The following is an 18,879-nucleotide window of genomic DNA, read 5'->3' as shown; positions in this document are numbered from 1 at the left end:
AGCTGGACACGACCGACCTGGTGTAACAAGAAACTTGATTCATCCGACCAGGCGACTAGTATCCACTGAGCCACGGTCCTATCTTGATGTTCACGTGCCCACTGCCACCGTTACTGACTATGTCGTTGGGTTAACAGGGGAGCACGTGGGGGTCGCATGCTTGCAAGCCCAGTGTTAGACAATGTGTGCTCTTAACGGATTGCTCCGAAATATTTGTTCTTTCATTCAGGTCCACCACATATCAACGCCTATCATGGTTTGTATAGGATGGTCACAAACAGTCTGGAAAGCTTGTAAGGGTGTTGCTGGGTTGTGCTGAGAAGTAATTGCAAAGAAAAAAATTCGATACCTTGCGCCGTTTCCAAGTTAATTAGCATCGAAAATAGCCAATCAGGCTGTTTAGAGAGTAACTTGAAGAGGCCCGCCAGATACAATTAGTGTCAGTTGTTCTCATAGCGTAGAAGATAGCGCACGAGACTGTCGGCCTTTGGCTCGGGCTCGATCTTTACTACTGTCCCATGTCCAGTTTTTTTATCGCTTTAGGAAACCAAACGAAGCACACGTTTGGCATCACAGTCTCTGGTGAAAACTCGGAAACTGCGCAACGTAACGAATTTGTTTCTAAACAATTATTTTTCACCACTACTAGCCTGAAACACCCTTACGAGCTTTTCACACTGTCTCAGACCAGCCTGTACAGCGGGCAAGCCTCCGACCTTCACATTCTGTGATCAGTTGGGGGCGTCCGACATTTTGTCGCCTACTCGTAGTTTCAACGTTCTTCAGTCACTTCACATACACGACAGTAGCACTCCAACAGACGATTACCTTCGCCGTTTCCGAGATGCTTATTCTCAGATGCCGAGCCATGTCAATCTTTTTTTGTCAAAGTCGCTTATGTTGGTCTGTTTCCTATTTGCGGCCCTATCGTGACTATAACGATTTCCCGTTCCCGTCTGCTCCGCTTGCAAACTTTCCTTATAGCACAACATGCCTGCACCGTCACATAGCTGCATTCATTCTCGCACTGGGCGGTGGTCATAATATTTTAGCTCACCACTTGGTTTCTTTCGTAGAACGTAGTCAGCAAAGTCAGTTTACTGGGCACAAATCAGCGACAAAATTTAAATAAGGCAGTCCAATGATGCACGTGGGCTATTTTCAGCTACACGAATGACGTTAGCCAATCATGTTGCTGTGCGCAAATTCAAGCAATTGCACGTCATAAGATGCGGTAATGCACAGATATATGTGGGTTCATAAATTAGTAAATTTTCAAACGCTCATCATCAGTATAAATTTGCCTTTTTCGGAAGTGATAAATTTAAGCTAGGTGAGCAAAAGCTACGTTTATTTGGATTGAGAAAACCAAACGAAGAAATCGTTTGGCGATGCTGTGTCTGGCGGCTTGAATTTCTGCTTGCAAGGACCTGATTTTCTAAATCTAATGCTAATGAAATTGGAAGCGGCGCAACGTATCGAAATTTTCTCTTAACAATTATTTCTTAGCACAATCTGCCCTGCAACACTCTTACATAGCTATTCATTCTGTTTCTGATAACTGTGTATACATATGTTCCAAGGCAACCACTTATGTATCTGAATTCAAAATATTTGTTTTCTGTGGTACACTGTGGGTATGACGTCTGTATAGGCTTTCTTCAGCTAACATTTGATGTATCAGGTAATAATGTCAGTTCCCTCATACAGCTTTATCTCACAATTTATTTGATATTCTTAATACTGTTAATATTTGCAGCCATTTCCCTCAGTTGCTAGTAATAACTTCAATATATTTTATCATAAAAATAAGAAAAACTTCCGCTTTTGCAACTGAAATATATTCTTGAATACCAGACATGTTTCGCCTATTCGCGGTAGGCATCTTCAGTGGTATTTATTTTGGTGTCGTGCTGATGCAACGATTCGTAGTCCTATATGTGCTAAATACCTATAGCATGTGCATTTACCGCCTATAGGACAACAAATTGCTCCATGAACAGTACAAAAAATGAATACGACAGAAGATGCCTAACGTGAATAGGTGAAATGTCTGGTACTCAAGAATAAATTTTAGCGGAAAAAGATAGAAGTTTTCTCACCTTCATGATAATACATAATTGATGTTAACTGAAATTCATTTTATTTGTAATGGATACCACCTCAACAAAATAACATCATGGGGTGCCAAACGTGCTCCAGCAATGGAATGTCACAGTTCAAAATGGTTCAAATGGCTCTGAGCACTATGGGACTTAACATCTTAGGTCATCAGTCCCCTAGAACTTAGAACTACTTAAACCTAACTAACCTAAGGACATCACACACATCCATGCCCGAGGCAGGATTCGAACCTGCGACCGTAGCAGTCCCACGGTTCCGGACTGCAGCGCCTAGAACCGCACGGCCACCACGGCCGGCGGAATGACACAGTTACGACGAGAATTCGTCCAGAACGGAAGGACACAATAAATAACTCATGCCAAGCGTCAATTTCAGGGGGAGCCGGCCGGAATGGCCGAGCGGTCCTAGGCGCGTCAGTCTGGAACCGCGCGACCGCGACGGTCGCAGGTTCGAATCCTGCCTCGGACATGGATGTGTGTGATGTCCTTAGGTTAGTTAGGTTTAAGTAGTTCTAAGTTCTAGGGGACTGATGACCTCAGCTGTTAAGTCTCATAGTGCTCAGAGCCATTTTTTGAAATTCAGGGATTCATATGTTTTGTAGAACAAAATTAAAAAGGAGTTCCTGCTGCTGCAAGTACATGTTGTGTGCAACGTGTGGTACGCTCGATTCGATACCTTGTATAAATTCGTTATGGTTTACTCCAGTTCTGGTCGACCGCTCATGGTACGTATAGCACTCGACTTTTGAGATTAGTTTAGTATCTGATGATGAGACTATTGAGTCTTGGAAATGTTTGTACTTGAATTGAAGATCAGAATAATCCGTGGGATATAGATCTAACGAGAATCTGACATTGCTACTGGAATAAAATTCCTCAAAACGTGTCAATGAAAAAAGCAGAATTAAAGATTCTTGGTGGGGCGCCTTAAGAAAGGAATCCATTCATATAGTACGCAGTCTGCAATGACAACACTGAGTGCTACTTGGGTGAACGGGTGCAGTTGTTCATAGTCTTCTGGAAGCATGTTTCAGTTTTACTGAATTGGACGGGCATCAACAAAGTGCACATCATATATATTGATAAATGTAGTTCCCGGGGATTTTGCTGGCTATTCTATTTCTCAGATGTTATACTTATTGATTTCTAACTGGCCATACGTTTTCTGCGTTCACAGGCATTGTCGTCTTAGACATTTACTTCCCCCTTACATCCGTGTAACGGTAGTCTAACCTAGCGACACGGGCCTCTTCACTGCGTATTTGTGAATACGTTATGGTGTCATGTGCAGTACGAAGGATTATGGACGTCTTTCCAAAGAAACAAGGGGGACACATCTATGGAGAGAGATAAAGGTCATTCTTCGTGGGTAGAATTTACGCATTTTCATGCGGGTACTGTTGATACCATAACGTACAAACTTCATGAAGCGAAATTTGTACTGCACTGTAACTGCAGATCGTCTAGTGGTAGTCAAAGTGTTGGATTTCGCTACAATTGGTGCACGACGGCTTTTTGGAGAGGATGAACCTGCATTTTTCAGTTATCAGTGCTCCCTGTAGCAGTAGGACGACCAGCTCAGTGAGCAATGTGGCGTGTTGGGTAAAATTCTGTTGTTGCGGGGTTCCCTATCTGTTATCTTGATTTACGTCCTACGTGGTTTCATTACACACTCTCGCCTCAGTATCATCCCAAAAATATCCATGCAGCCTTGTGCAATCGAGCGAGTTCTTTGTTCGTTGCGTTCATCGTCGACTGCACGTCTAATTTCGACCATATTCCGTCCGGCATAGATCTGAAAGCGATTTTACGTTACCGTAAAATTCTTCTTCTGCCTACGAACAACATATTATTGAATTTTTTGGCTGTCTTTACAGTGCTTCCGCCACGAAATTGCACACCATAGCAGTTCCTTATAGTGTAGATTCTTTTAACAGTTGACTATGGTTTGGCTCCTCAACACACAGTCAACGTATCCTGGCATACTTGATTAATAACTATGAGTTGAGTGCAGGAAAAGCGGAGTGGGAGGCGGAGAGGGTTAATCACAGCGAGGCCTAAACTACACCGTAACATCTACATTCGGTAACACAGTCGCAATTGCAACGCCATAGGCCTATTTGTGGAATGTGAAGTTAATAATTTTATGTGCGGCTCTTCTTCAACTACCTGTCTTCGTATCATTTCAGCGTTTGTCATCTGGCTCTGCTTAAGTCACCTCGGTTCAAAATTTGTCAGCTTTATGTCGTTTACATTCCTCCAATTACGAAGAACTGTTTTCGAAAATTAATCAAAGAAACTTGCTATTAGCAGTTGTAAATTTCCGACACAATAATGAAAATAATATTTCAAACGACATCAATAGGCAATCATCATCAGTAAACCTTTAGGGGTATAAGTTCGTGGTCCACGAAACTCTTGTGTTCCCAGCGTTGCGTCCAGAACTGCGTTGGACATACTCAGAGGTGTTTCTCCTCCGTTGAGGTGCCAACTCGGCAACTGAACGGATGAGCAACGCCTCTGAAGACGTGCAGGTCAGTTCTGGACAAAACGTTAGGAACACAAGAGTTTCATGGGCCACGATCTTACACCACAAAGGTTTACCAGCACCACTGTCATCTGGTCGTGAAAACCTTCATTTTATAATCATCATAATGTTATTACACGCACCACAAAAGTTTCTGAGGACAAAAAATTTCAGAATGAGATTTTCACTCTGCAGCGGAGTGTGCACTGATATGAAACTTACTGGTAGATTAAAACTGTGTGCCGGACCGCGAATCGAACTCGGGACATTTGCCTTTCGCGGGAAAGTGCTCTACCAACTGACAATAAATTTACGTGAGATATTTAGTCTCTGTAACAAAATTATAATCTTAAACACCTTGTTCAGTCTGATAGGAAAATAAAAATCTTCCCCGTTAGCCGTCGCTGAAGAGAGGTAGTAATTAAAACTATATTCCAGAAATCGTCGAAAAAACGTTTGAATGTACTATCTGATCAAAAGAGTCGGGACACTTACTAGTGGAGATTAATATGGGTGTGACCACCCTTCGCCTTTGTGACAGCTGGAACTCTGCTGGGAACATTTTCAGTGAGGTGACTGAATGTTTAATGAGGAATGGCAGGCCATTATTCCTCAAGCGCTGAAACCAGAGACCGTAGTGGTGTCGGACGCTGAGTTCTGGAACAAAGTCGACGTTCTAATTCATCGCAAAGGTATTCCATTAGATTCAGGTAGGAACACTAAGTATGCCAGCAAACTTCAGGAATGCTATAGCCCACAAACCATTGACTCACACCTGAACCACGAAAAGCACCCCCATTCCTTACCACCACCAACTCCTTACTTTACTGTTAGAACTCAACAAGATTGCAGGTGACGTTCTCTAGGTATTCGCCAAACGCAAACCGTTCCGTCGGAGTGTCACATGGTATGAAGTTATTCATCACTCCAAGTCACTCGGTTCCTTTCATCCATTGTCAGGTGGGGTCGCTCTTTGTATCACCTCACGCGTCGCTTAGCACAAACTATGGAAATGAATGGTCCATTAGTGCAGTTTGAACATTGTAGCCCTCTGCTTATAAATCCCTACGAACAGTCATTGTGTGCTCGCAGTACTTTGGAACTCACGAATGATTCCTTCTGACGATTTTACTTGTTTTTAGAAACCGATGTCGGCAATGCTCGACCGTCTTTCTCCGTCGGTACGTGAGGTTTGTCTGGTCTTGGTTTAGCTGTGGTTCTCTTGCGTGTTTCCATTTCACAATTACGTCATCAGAAGTCGACTTGGGCAGTTGTAGACGGATTGAAACGTAACTGATGGATTTGTTAAAAATGGTTCAAATGGCTCTGAGCACTATGGGACTTAACATCTGAGGTCATCAGTCTCCTAGAACGTAGAACTACTTAAACCCAACTAACCTAAGGACATCACACACATCCATGCCCGAGGCAGGATTCGAACCTGCGACGGTAGCGGTCGCGTGGTTATAGACTGAAGCGCCTAGAACCGCTCGGCCACAGGGGCTGGCTCATGGATTTGTTACTCAGTTGACATCCAGTCACCGAGCTCTTCTGACCTACCCCTTCTGCTTACCGCATCTCTACTGACAACACAGCACTCCCTCCCTCGTTTTATGCTCGTGACATCTAGTGGTCGTTTTCGGATTACATAGGGAAATCCGCATACTTTCGTTAAGATAGGGCATTTCTTGGAAATGTAAGAAGTAATGCTGTGAACTTGTACGCCCGTTAATGTTTCCAGAACTTTGATATATCTAAAACTATAACTAGAGAATCCGACACTAGCGATCTAATGAAAGTACATTACCTCCATTCTACTTGACTGCAGTGATTGCATGCTTTTTACTTGACAGCTCGGGAGCTCAGCCAATGTGCGATACCTGACTCATTTTGTGGCCCACAGATCTGCCAACTGTACGCTGGGAGTGGGAGAGAATCGCGTGACTGTGGTGGTGGAGGCCCCTGGATCGCCGCCCGCCGTCTACACGCTACTGCTGCAGCGGCGGCCCGCCAGCTTCGGGGAACCGCCTTTCCACCCAGCACGTAACTACTCCGTCTGCGCACTGCGTCAGGTACTTTTAATTATATAGTTAATAAACATGGAACATTGTTAAACCATTAAAGTTGAAATTGAACGCTCCTTAACAGCCTGAAGTTGTCTTCTTTTCAGATTTCGAATGGTATAGCACAAGAGCAAAATAACGATGTTAACTCCACAAGGACTGCTCCATCCTCTAGCTATGCGAAGATTTTGAACCTCGTCATTCGACGTCATTGGTCGTCAAGACGAAAAGAAATTTCTGAACGAAATTAGTACCTACTTCCTTCATCACTGGCCCAAAGGCAATGGTATTCGTGGGCGGAATATTTCGTGTGCAATTCTGTAGGCCCACCATGCTCGATCATGTTTCACTCGATTCGCATCTAGTGGACATGGTATCTAGTCTAAATACCGAAAATGCTCATCAAATCAAGTTTGGCTATTCTCTTCTTCTCACGTGCATAATTTCGTATCTTTTCGTGAGAGGGCACGTAAACTACAAAAAAGGAGTGCAGATGGACTCAGGACAGTCTTTCGGAGCTGCCTTAACTCATTGCTCCACGTCTCTACTGAGACACTGTCTTTTCAAACTCACCCATAAACTAACATAGTACGGGATATGTACTATTAATCTGTCCTAATCTTCCACCAATCCCTTGTATGTTTCTATTTTATTTAACCTTTGAGTGCTTCGTCAAATATTTTCGGTTCCTCACGCGTATAGTGTTCAAAATACTTTGTGTGTCTGTAAGTCACAGGAATACCTTGTTCATTGAAAATCGATGTATTAAAAGAAAGTGTGAATAGTCTATGAGCCCTCAAATTCCGATATGTAAGTTTGGGCTAAAGTTTACAATCAAAAGAGTAACATCTATGGTATATATAGGGATTTGGCGTCCTATCACTCTACCAATCCCTAGTAAGGATGGGATGCACTTCTACGCTCTTTTGAGATAAATCTACTATTTCCTATGACATGCAATCAACGACTTCATTCTGATTAAACAAATTGACACTGAACCTAATAACTCTTAGACCGCATTCGTCGTTTATCTGATAACGCTGATGTTCTTATCAATAGTTATCCATTAGTTCCTCAATCAGTAAACAAGTATAATATATTTATCCTATATAGGCTACATATTTGTAGTTATATAGAATTTCGTAACGTCATTTCATACCTTGTGAAAAGACGAGTGATTTTACACATCACTTTCAATAATTACAATTTTTCGCAAAAGTAACCAGATAATATACATTAAAAGTGACTAAAAACATCAACTGTACTCAAAATTCTTCTTGTTTCTCCGAATGGGAACATCACGTAACGGTACTTCGTCTGTCACAGAAAACTATGTCCCTCATTTAATCATCGGCCTGATACCTGCCGGTGACAAGGTCGAAACTATCTGCGTATCTGTTCAAATGGTTCAAATGGCTCTAACAAGGGAACCTCCCCATCGCACCCCCCTCAGATTTAGTTATAAGTTGGCCCAGTGGATAGATCTTAAAAACTGAACACAGATCAATCGAGAAAACAGGAAGAAGTTGTGTGGAACTACGAAAAAATAAGCAAAATATGCAAACTGAGTAGTCCATGCTCAAGATAGGCAACATCAAGGATAATGTGAGCTCAGGAGCGCTGTGGTCCCGCGGTTAGCGTGAACAGCTGAGGAACGAGAGGTCCTTAGTTCAAGTCTTCCCTCAAGTGAAAAGTTTACTTCCTTTATTTTCGCAAAGTTATGATCTGTCCGTTCGTTCATTGACGTCTCTGTTAACTGTAATAAGTTTAGTGTCTGTGTTTTGCGACCGCACCGCAAAACCGTGTGATTAGTAGACGAAAGGACGTGCCTCTCCAATGGGAACCGAAAGCATTTGATCGCAAGGTCATAGGTCAACCGATTCCTCCACAGGAAAATATTCATTGACCTTGTTATTGAAGTCGCGAGCTATATTTGCTGCATTCATATTGCCCACGGAATACATCTCACGCATTTAATGCACTCTCGTCCAAAGTAGCGAACAGTCAACTGCCAGTCATGGAGCCTCGTTAGCAGGAATACTCTCTCTTCCGCGCGCTGTAGTCGACTGACGTCGTGTGTTTCGATGTTTGTTTAGGTGTAGCGTCCCCATACTACGGCGCAGTTACCTCGCATCGGACGGACGGACGGACAGACAATAATTGTCTGAAAATAAAAAAAATAAACTTCTCAGTCGAGGGAAAACTTGAACGGAGGACCTCTCGTTCCGCAGCTGCTCACGCTAACCACAGGACCACTGCACTCCTGAGCTCACGCTATCCTTGATGATGCATATAAAATATTAAAATTACGATTCAAGTAATGTAATTTTGAAATACAATATTAATATGGACCGTCATCTGTTGTCCGACAGTCTCAAAGTAGTAGCATGTAAGCTCACAAACATCGGTTCCAGTAGACATTTCCAGTCGCACCCAAACAGCAGCCCTGGTTTTGTTAGCAGTCTTCAAATTTTGGAGCATTGCAGTGCTGCTGCCAACAACGTGGCCGAAGTAGATGCCAAAGGCGGTGACGGAGGGTGGGTGAGGGTGGGGGGGAAGGTGTTGACGAAGGAGAGCACTAGCCTCCCTCCCCCTCCGCCGGAATCCGGACTGAAGAAATTTCGTTGGTTACACATTTCTCATAATTATCTGTCCTCTGGGATACAATAAGCCTTTTGGATCACCTGTAAAATTTAGTTTTTGTAGCATGACGCAAAGACATACTTACCGACTCACTCATACAAAAAATGGAAATTTTAAGGTCTTAACTCTCCATACTCAATTAAATCTCTGCGGACGGTCGAAAGTTGCAGAGTGGTAGCTAGCCCGCGTGGTAAAGTGTACTGTTTTGGCCATCGTGATGGAACGTAGATTTGATTTCAGGTAGCGTTAAGCAAAATTCAGTTTTTAAAGTTATACAAGCTGCGACATGTAAAGTATATAATTTTTTTCTTTAATTTCAATCTATCATCACAAACACTGCCATCAGAACATCAGTTTCGGTCTGCAGTGACCATCTGCATATCTACAGAGAAAGAGAGAAAGGGGAAACCAAATACAGCAAATGTACAATAAAGTATGAGATAAAAATGTTATTAATTTCAGGCATGAAGAATACGTGAGCTTAAAAGATTTGACGAAATGAGACTATTTAAAACATGTCCTTACACAGTAATGGCAGACTGGCATCGTCAAATGGTTCAAATGGCTCTGAGCACTATGGGACTCAACATCTGTGGTCATCAGTCCCCTAGAACTTAGAACTACTTAAACCCAACTAACCTAAGGACATCACACACATCCATGCCCGAGGCAGGTTTCGAACCTGCGACCGTAGCGGTCACGCGGTTCCAGACTGACGCGCCTAGATCCGCACGGCCACACCGGCCGGCTCCTGGCATCGTCAAGAAATATAAAACAAAACAAGCATAGACATCGTCGAACAGAACTAGTCAAATGGTGCAGACTAGGCCACAGTACTGGCAAAGTAATTAATTTTCATTTTAGAAAGTTAATTTTGGAAGAGAAATAAACCACTGCCAGTAAAAATAATGGCGAGGCATAATACGGGAAGTGTCGGGTTTAGGGAATGACGTTTAACTGAAAGAAGATGTGAGTTATTGCAAATTTAGTTACCTTTCCGCCATTATTGAAGCATGCGAAAAACGTTAGTTACAACTTAGGGCCACAGAGAACTGCATAAACATTCTGTTTTATAGATTCCGAAACGTATTTCCCAAAGGGAAATATCGGAAGTATTTAGATCATTATTTGCGATGTAATGAAAAGCAGGAGCCGGTCGCGGTGGCCGAGCGATTTTAGGCGCTTCAGTCTGGAATCGCGCGACTGCTACGGTCACAGGTTCGAATCCTGCCTTGGGCATGGATGTGTGTGATGTCCTTAGGTTAGTTAGGTTTAAGTAGTTTTAAGTCTAGGGGACTGATGACCTCAGATGTTAAGTCCCATAGTGCTCAGAGCCATTTGAACCATTTGAAAAGCAGGAAACCGTCAGGGGGAGCATTATTTTCACTTTGCAGTGAAACTGGAAATCTTTGGGACGTTCCTGTGGCACCAAACTGCGGAGGTCATCGGTCCCTAGGCTTACACACTACTTAAACTAACTTACGCTAAGGACAACACACACACCAATGCCCGAGAGAGGACTCGAACCTCCGGTGGGGGTAGCCAAGCGAACCGTGGCAACTCGCCTCAGACTGCCCGGCTACCCCGCGCGGCTCACTTCGCAGTAAACAGTTCAGTTGCATTTCGATAGACCGTTCTTACTTCAGTACCTTTCTTGTGCATAAAAAGTTAATAAATTTACTTAAATCATGCATCGAGGAACTTTTGAATGTCGGAAGTACAGTTAAAAACAGGGGGGGGGGGGGGGGGGGGGGGTAGGTGGCCGACAACTCACCATCAAAAGTTTTCGGAATTACTAAACCTCTTTACTAAGTAAGCAATATACATGGAATAATGGAATAAGAGGTAATAAATTAATAAGTATTCAAAAACGTCCAAGTACCCACTATTTATGAACGTGGGAATGATCTCAGTTTGTTATGTGGGGCCCACAAAAAGAGATGAAATCTAACTATTTTCATTTTAAGAAAAATATGTCGGCCGCCAAGAGACTTCGTCGTTTATACCGTGCAGCTCTGATCAAATCGCGTAGAACGCTTTGGGTGTTTCACCCTGATGGTAAACATCTTATGAGTGCATTATTGCACAAAAACTTCTCTTAGTCGCTTCTTCCGGATGTCAGTCCTCAACCTCTGAGGGATCTACGCAGAATCGCCGTTTGGAGTGGGGCAATTTGGACCAACAATGCCTTGATGAACTAATGAATAGTATGCCACGGCATCAATGCAAGAGGACGTGCTACTGAGTATTAGAGGTACCGGTGTGTACAGCAATGAGGACCACCACCTCTGAAGGTCTCGCTGTATGGTGGTACAACATGCAATGTGTGGTTTTCATGAGCAATGATGTTTCTTTTGGCATCTGTTCCAATTTTCTGTACAGGTTCCGGAACTCTCGGAACCGAGGTGATGCACAACTTTTTTTGATGTTTGTATAAGGGCAGAAGTGTCAAGATTTTCCCGAAAGCTCCAAGACTCAGGGTAAACTTCGAGAATACATTACTTTCGAGTAACGCATATGGGCTATGAAAGTGCATACCAAAGGATGAACTTGGCAACTTTCCTAATCGATCCGACTGTTATGAATGGCATGTAAGACATTTTGCAGTGCCACGTTTATATGTAGTACATATTTGTCATTAATTCTGAATGCGGAAATCTTTATTGCTGACTTTTGCAGTAGGGTTGAACCGAAAATCCGTGCGGAAATGTATAGTTACTTCTTAAGAATGTCTTGTCTTGTAGAGATATGACTAAAGTCACATTGTCACACCAGAAAATAATACCAATAGGACCAAAAGACTGTCTTTGCTGTTTATTTAAAACTGTTGCCGCTCTTCCCTTTTAGTTCATAGGCATGCATATGTAAGCAACCGAAAATTTATATTGTCTTATTACTGGGCACTGGACAAGCTTCTTCTTCCTGTTTTCTAGATATGAAGCCCCAATTCCGGCAAAAGTATGTAACATAATCAAATTCATCCGTTAACCAATGAGGATATCTACTTGCCTCACCGTAACTTAGTTGCGTAAGTGCCGCAGAAACTAAAGAATAAATTGCATTTTCACTAGACGCTCCGTTTGCAAACAGTGCGCACAGAAATAAATCACGTGCCCTGAGATGGCTTGCTCAAAAACCTTCAAAAATATCCATGAGAAGGACCGGCTACTGTCTACATTAAAAATTATTGCCTTTTTTGTAAAACTGTTTTACTACCGAAGATTTTACTTTACATGGTGCCTTACAGCACCTGAAAGACACATTGCACAAGCGATAGCATGCAGCCTCAATTTATGATGCACTGGTCATCGCAAGTCTACCTGACAGGTTATCATACCTACGTGAGTCTTCAGTCTTACTTGAGTAACTGATTCATATCACTCCTTGTATGTTTACTGTGCCAGCATGTGGCACAATTGTCGCAGAACACCAGCGTATAAGAGTTTTGCATGCTTGACTGTACATTATTGCCGGCCCTACACTGAGGTGCCACAAGTTATGTAATACCTCCTAATATCGTGTCGGACCTCTTTTTGGCCTGCATAGTGCAGCAGATCGACGTGGCATGGACTCAACAAGTCATGGAAGTCCCCTACAGAAATCTGGAGCCATGCTGCCTCTATAGCCGTCCAAAATTGCGAAAGCGTTTCTGGTGCAAAATTTTGTGCACGAACTGACTTCTCATTTATGTCCCATAAATGTTCGATGGGATTCGTGTCAGGTGATCTTAGTGTTCAATTCATGCACTCAAATTTCCCTGGATGTTTTTCAGACGAATCGCGAATAATTGTGGCTCAGTGACATGGCATCGTTGTTTGGTAACATGAAGTCCATGAATTGCTGAATATGGTCTACAGGTAGCCAAACACAACGATTTTCAATCAATGATCCGTTCAGCTGCACCAGAGGACGCAATCTATTTCATGTAAACACAGTTCACAGTTCACAACAAGTTGTCAACAATCCCTTGTTGAAAACTTCGGTCCATAGCTTCGTGAGGTGTCAGCCACGCTTAAACTCTAAATGAGCTCTTACCAACTGAAATCGTGACTCATCTGACCAGGCCACGCTTTTACATTCGTCTAGGCTTCAACCGACATGATTACGAGTCCAGGAGAGGTGCGGCAGGTGATGTACTGCTAACAAAGGCAGTCGCGTCGATCGTTTGTACTCATAGCCCATTAACGCCACATTTCGCCTATTGTTCTACCGGAAACGTTGATTGTACGTCCCACATTAATTTCCGCTGTTATTTCACTCAGTGTTGCTTGTCTTTTAGCGCTGACAACTCTACGCAAACGCCGCTGCGTTGCGTCGTTAAGTGAAGGCCGTCGACCACTGCGTTTTACGTGGCGAGAGGTAATGCCTGAAAGTTGGTGTTCTCGGCACATTCTTGTTTCTCTGTATCTCTGAATACTGAATTCCTTAACGATTTTCTAAATGCAACATCCCATGCGTCTAGCTCCAATTGTCATTCCGCACTCGAAGTCTGCTAATTCCCGCCGTACGGCTATAATCACGTCGCAAACATTTCACATGAATCACCTGATTACAAATGACAGCTCCGCCAATGCACTCCCCTTCTATACCTTGTATACAAGATACTACAGCCATCTGTATATGTGCATATCGCTCTCCCATAACTTTTGTCACCTTCGTGTAGTCAAAATCGTTTAAAAAAGTAGGTGGCGGACTTCGATTTTTTTCTTTTTTACCTCAGTGTAATACTTCATTCACAGTTGACCTCATATTTATTACATTGGTCTCTTAGTGCCGCGTGGGATTAGCCGAGCGGTCTGAGGCGCTGCAGTCGTGGACTGTACGGCTGGTCCCGGCGGAGGTTCGAGTCCTCCCTCGGGCATGTGCGTGTGTGCGTGTGTGTGTGTGTGTGTGTGTGTGTGTGTTTGTGTGTGTGTGTCCTTAGGATAATTTAGGTTAAGTAGTGTGTAAGCTTAGGGACTGATGACCCTAGCAGTTAAGTCCCATAAGCTTTCACACACATTTGAACTTTTTTTTTTGTCTCTTAGTGCAATACATTCGTCTGATGAAATGTTCCAACACTTTTGATATTAAATGTGGTGATAAGCTGCATAACAGAGCAGTCAATGATATGATGCGATGAAACACTCATATACTCCTGAGCGATAATCTAAGCTCATTAGCTGAGCGGTTCTAGGCGCTACAGTCTAGAACCGCGCGACCGCTACGGTCGCAGGTTCGAATCCTGCCTCGGCCATGGATGTATGCGATGTCCTTAGGTTAGTTAGGTTTAAGTAGTTCTAAGTTCTAGGGGACTGATGACCTCAGAAGTTAAGTCCCATAGTGCTCAGAGCCATTTGAACCATTTTTTAAGCTCACTAATTATATCGAGTAATTTTTTATTGGTAACGTTTTACCAGTGGTGTAACTAAGGGCAATTGGCCTCTGGCGACCTTGCCCCACTTTTTGGTTCAGTACACACAGTTCCCCTCCCCCAATCCACTCTTGTTAGTACCCTGTGTTAGAATGAACCAATAAAGCAAAATTTGAGTGTATGTGCTTTCGAACTAGTAGGTTGACTGCAGTGTTTACCTGTAACATTTAGCTGCAGAGTGCATGGCGAGAATGCGCCTGCTCCCTGCGGCCAGCGCTCACTATGCAGGCTGCTTCTTTGGCAACCACGCTAAATGATCATCGCCGTTGTGTATTAGTACATGTTTTCAAATAGTCAGGAGAAAGTGTGTGAATTTAGCCCAGCACTACACACGTTTTTCACTTACAGTTAGCTTTCTCCTTCCTACATCCTGTAAGATTACGGACATGTACATAAAATGAATGAATGTCAGGTTATTATCATATGATATTAGTGAGTAGCCATATTCACTCTGAGCTGAAAAAATACATAAAAAATTATGACAGGGTTCTGACAGGTCAGAACCGAGCGCATATTTTAATGTAAATCTAGGATTCTGTGCTGGACTGCTTGCCAAGTGACCTAAAAGTACTGAAACGAATAATTCTGTGATAAGTTTTCAGTAGATATGTAATGACAGAAGGCCTAGTTAGTTTGTATCTAGCAGAAAAGACATGATATCACTATTTCTCGAACTATTTGTCTTATTAAAGTACATCGAACATTTCAAGTACATAGTTGCTAACCACAAGACGCATGTAAATCTCTTATATATATATATATAACGATAAATCTATTAAAATATGTGGATTTCGTTCGAAGAGGGATGTATAAGAAACAATATATGGGTGGATATATTTTAGAAAATTTAGTGTAAGAGCGAGAATCTCTCACACTCAATTGAAACCTGTGAAAACGTACATGAACATATTTTAGATTCTTATCCGCAACGAACGGATACGTTGATAAACGAGTGAAGATTGCATTTCCATTTCTTTAGAGGAATCATATTATCTTAAGAAAATCCTGATGATTTGATTTACATTTTACAAAATGTATTTTACTAGTATTCTCTTCTTTGCGTGGGAGATGTTACTAAATTTTCTATTAATCATAACATTGAAGCAATTGCTTTTGAAATTACTGGTGAAACTGACCCGCCTATGATGAGAACTGAAATGGTTGTACGGAAAGGAGGCTGCTTCAAATTTCATGAAATACATCATCTGCTAGTCTGAATTTGTATACATCATATAGAATTTCTGTATGAGCTTATTAATTAAGACTACTGCTTGAATTTTCTTTGCATCTATTGCTCAGTTCACGACATGTTTCGCATTTATATCGCGAAATGTATATTCATAGGGTTCCTATCCACCTCATTAAAAACGTTGTGTGATAAGGGTAGATTATATATAACAATATACATAATACCTCCTGTAACACATTTCGTGCCTAAACCAACCAAGCCACTCTCTTCAAGTTTAATTAAGCCCAAGATTTGCTGACTGGAAGTCGCCCACTTCATGTACACTATGTGGTCAAAAGTACACGGACACCTGGCTGAAAATGACTTATAAGTTCGTAGCGACCCCCATCGGTAATGCTGGAATTCAGTATGATGTTGGTCTACCCTTGCCTAGATGACAGCTTCCCCTTCCGCAGGCATACGCTCAATCAGGTGCTGGAAGGTTTCTTGGGGAATTGCAGCCCCTTCTTCACAGAGTGCTGCACCGAGGACAGGTATCGATGTCTGTCGGTGAGATCTGGCACGAAGTCGGCGTTCCAAAACATTCCAAAGGCGTTCTGTAGGATTCAGATCAGGACTCTGTGGAGGCCAGTCCATTACAGGGATGTTATTATCGTGTAAGCACTCCGCCACAGGCCGTGCATTATGAACAGGTCCTCAATCGTGTTGAAAGATGCAATCGCCATCCCCGAATAGCTTTTCAATAGTGGGATGCAAGAAGGTGCTTAAAACATCAATGTAGGCCTTTATTGTGACAGTGCCACGCAAAACAACAAGGAAGGCAAGCCCCCTCCATGGAAAACATGACCACACTGTAACACCGCCCCGTCCGAATTTTACTGTTGGCACTACACTTGCTGGTAGATGACGTTCACCGAGCAATCGCCATACCCACGCCCTGCTATCGGATCGCCACATTGTGTACCGTGATTCGTCACTCTACACAACGTTTTTCCACTTTTCAATCGTTCAATGTTTACGCTCCTTACACCAAGCGAGGCGTCGTTTGGCATTTACCGGAGTGATGTTTGGCTTATGAGCAGCCGCTCCACCATTAAATCCAAGTTTTCTCACCTCCCGCCTAACTGTCATTGGACTTCCAGTAGATCTTCATGCAATTTGGAATTCCTGTGTGATGGTCTGGATAGATGTGTGCCTGTTACACATTACGGCCATCTCGAACTGTCCGCGGTCTCTGTCAGTCAAAAGACGGGGGCGGCCTGTACGCTTTTGTGCTGTACGTGTCCCTTAATGTTTCCACTTCACTATCACATCGGAAACAGTGGACCTAGGGATGTTTAGGAGTGTGGAAATCTCGTGTGCAGACGTATGACATAAGTGACGCCAAATCACCTGACCACATTCGAAGTCCGTGATTTCCACGGAGCGCCCCATCCTGCCCTCTCACGATGTCTAATAGCTACTGAGATCGTGGCAGCAGGTGGCAGTACACTGCACCTAATATGAAAAAGGAATATTTTTGGGGGTTTCTGGGTACTTCTCATCACATAGTGTGTAACTTGAGTATCAAGCTATAAAATAAGATGACTGCCCGCATCTCGTGGTCGTGCGGTAGCGTTCTCGCTTCCCACGCCCGGGTTCCCGGGTTCGATTCCCGGCGGGGTCAGGGATTTTCTCTGCCTCGTGATGGCTGGGTGTTGTGTGCTGTCCTTAGGTTAGTTAGGTTTAAGTAGTTCTAAGTTCTAGGGGACTTATGACCACAGCAGTTGAGTCCCATAGTGCTCAGAGCCATTTGAACCATTTGAAATAAGATGACTGCTCAGATGTCCTTCACTACATGTCGTACGTTTTTTCTATTTCTCGGCTGCCTTGTTCTGTATCTGCAGAAGTCAAGTAAGACTATGAGCTGCCAGTCGTAGCGATCTCTGAATAACAGGACTGTTGCAACATTGCTGTAGACCAGTGGTTCCCACCCAACCGTTCTTAGACCATTACCTCTGAGTGCGATTACACATTAATTACAACCCCCCCCCCTCCCCCACATTATCACCAACAGCAACATCTAACTAAACTGTAGAATGAAAGATTTTTCTTGGAACAGTTTTATTTTTTAAAATGATGATATTTAGTTTGTGTGTGTGTGTGTGTGTGTTTTTTTTTTTTTTTTTAGAATGAATGACGAAGGAATTCGTGGTGCATCGCAAGTGCTACTCACAACTCGTTCTCACATAAGAAAGCTAACTATCCACAATGAGGTTAGACAGTTGTTACAAAACGTGTTTCCCAGGCATTACTCCTCTCCATTGCGGCACTTGTTTGACCTCCACACAGCAACCCCATTTAAAATCAACCATGCTAAAATGTATGCTCTATATTTACTGTTCGTAAATCGCTTGGTTGCTGCACTCCTTACTTCTGAACTGGCATAAACTGGAAGATTTCGGGCTATTAAAGCTTTGTATTTGACCACAACTACTAATTGTAATAGCACTAGTAGTAGTAGTAGTAGTAGTAGTAGTAATACTGTGTACAACACTATAGTAGCCCTTATGTAGTTACTGCTGCATTGTGCTGTCAATTAATTCGTTTAACTGTTTCGAAGCGAGTAATGAAGCAATTTCTGGATTACTGCCGGTACTCTCTACAACTTAGAGAAGACAATTTCTTGAGATATTTAATATTCATTACGTATATAACTCATTTTTATCATCAGCGATATACGGGACAAAGCGCAGCATATGTGTGTAGTCGGTGGACTATATAACGTACATGTAACTTCCATCGCATTAATGCTACTAATCGAGTAAAAGTAATTAGTGATTACTTATGTATAAGGTATTAGAGTCATGCAAAATTGTGATAGTAATAATGATTTTTTGAAAACAATCTAGTTTTTACCCCTCAGAAAATTTCATTTTACC

General features: G+C 42.7%; 1 protein-coding gene across 1 annotated transcript in view; it reads left to right on the top strand.

Annotated features, from left to right (window-relative positions):
* The window catches only part of LOC124556257, a 231,986-nt gene that overhangs the window by 157,090 nt on the left and 56,017 nt on the right, over positions 1 to 18,879 (top strand). Inside the window, exon 5 of the mRNA XM_047130244.1 lies at positions 6,554 to 6,722. Coding sequence (XP_046986200.1) covers positions 6,554 to 6,722 — 169 coding nt within the window. The remainder of the gene's footprint in view (positions 1 to 6,553; positions 6,723 to 18,879) is intronic.

Source organism: Schistocerca americana, chromosome X (genome assembly GCF_021461395.2).
Source record: "Schistocerca americana isolate TAMUIC-IGC-003095 chromosome X, iqSchAmer2.1, whole genome shotgun sequence".
Lineage (NCBI taxonomy): Eukaryota > Metazoa > Arthropoda > Insecta > Orthoptera > Acrididae > Schistocerca > Schistocerca americana.
This window is presented reverse-complemented; position numbering and strand designations above follow the sequence as displayed.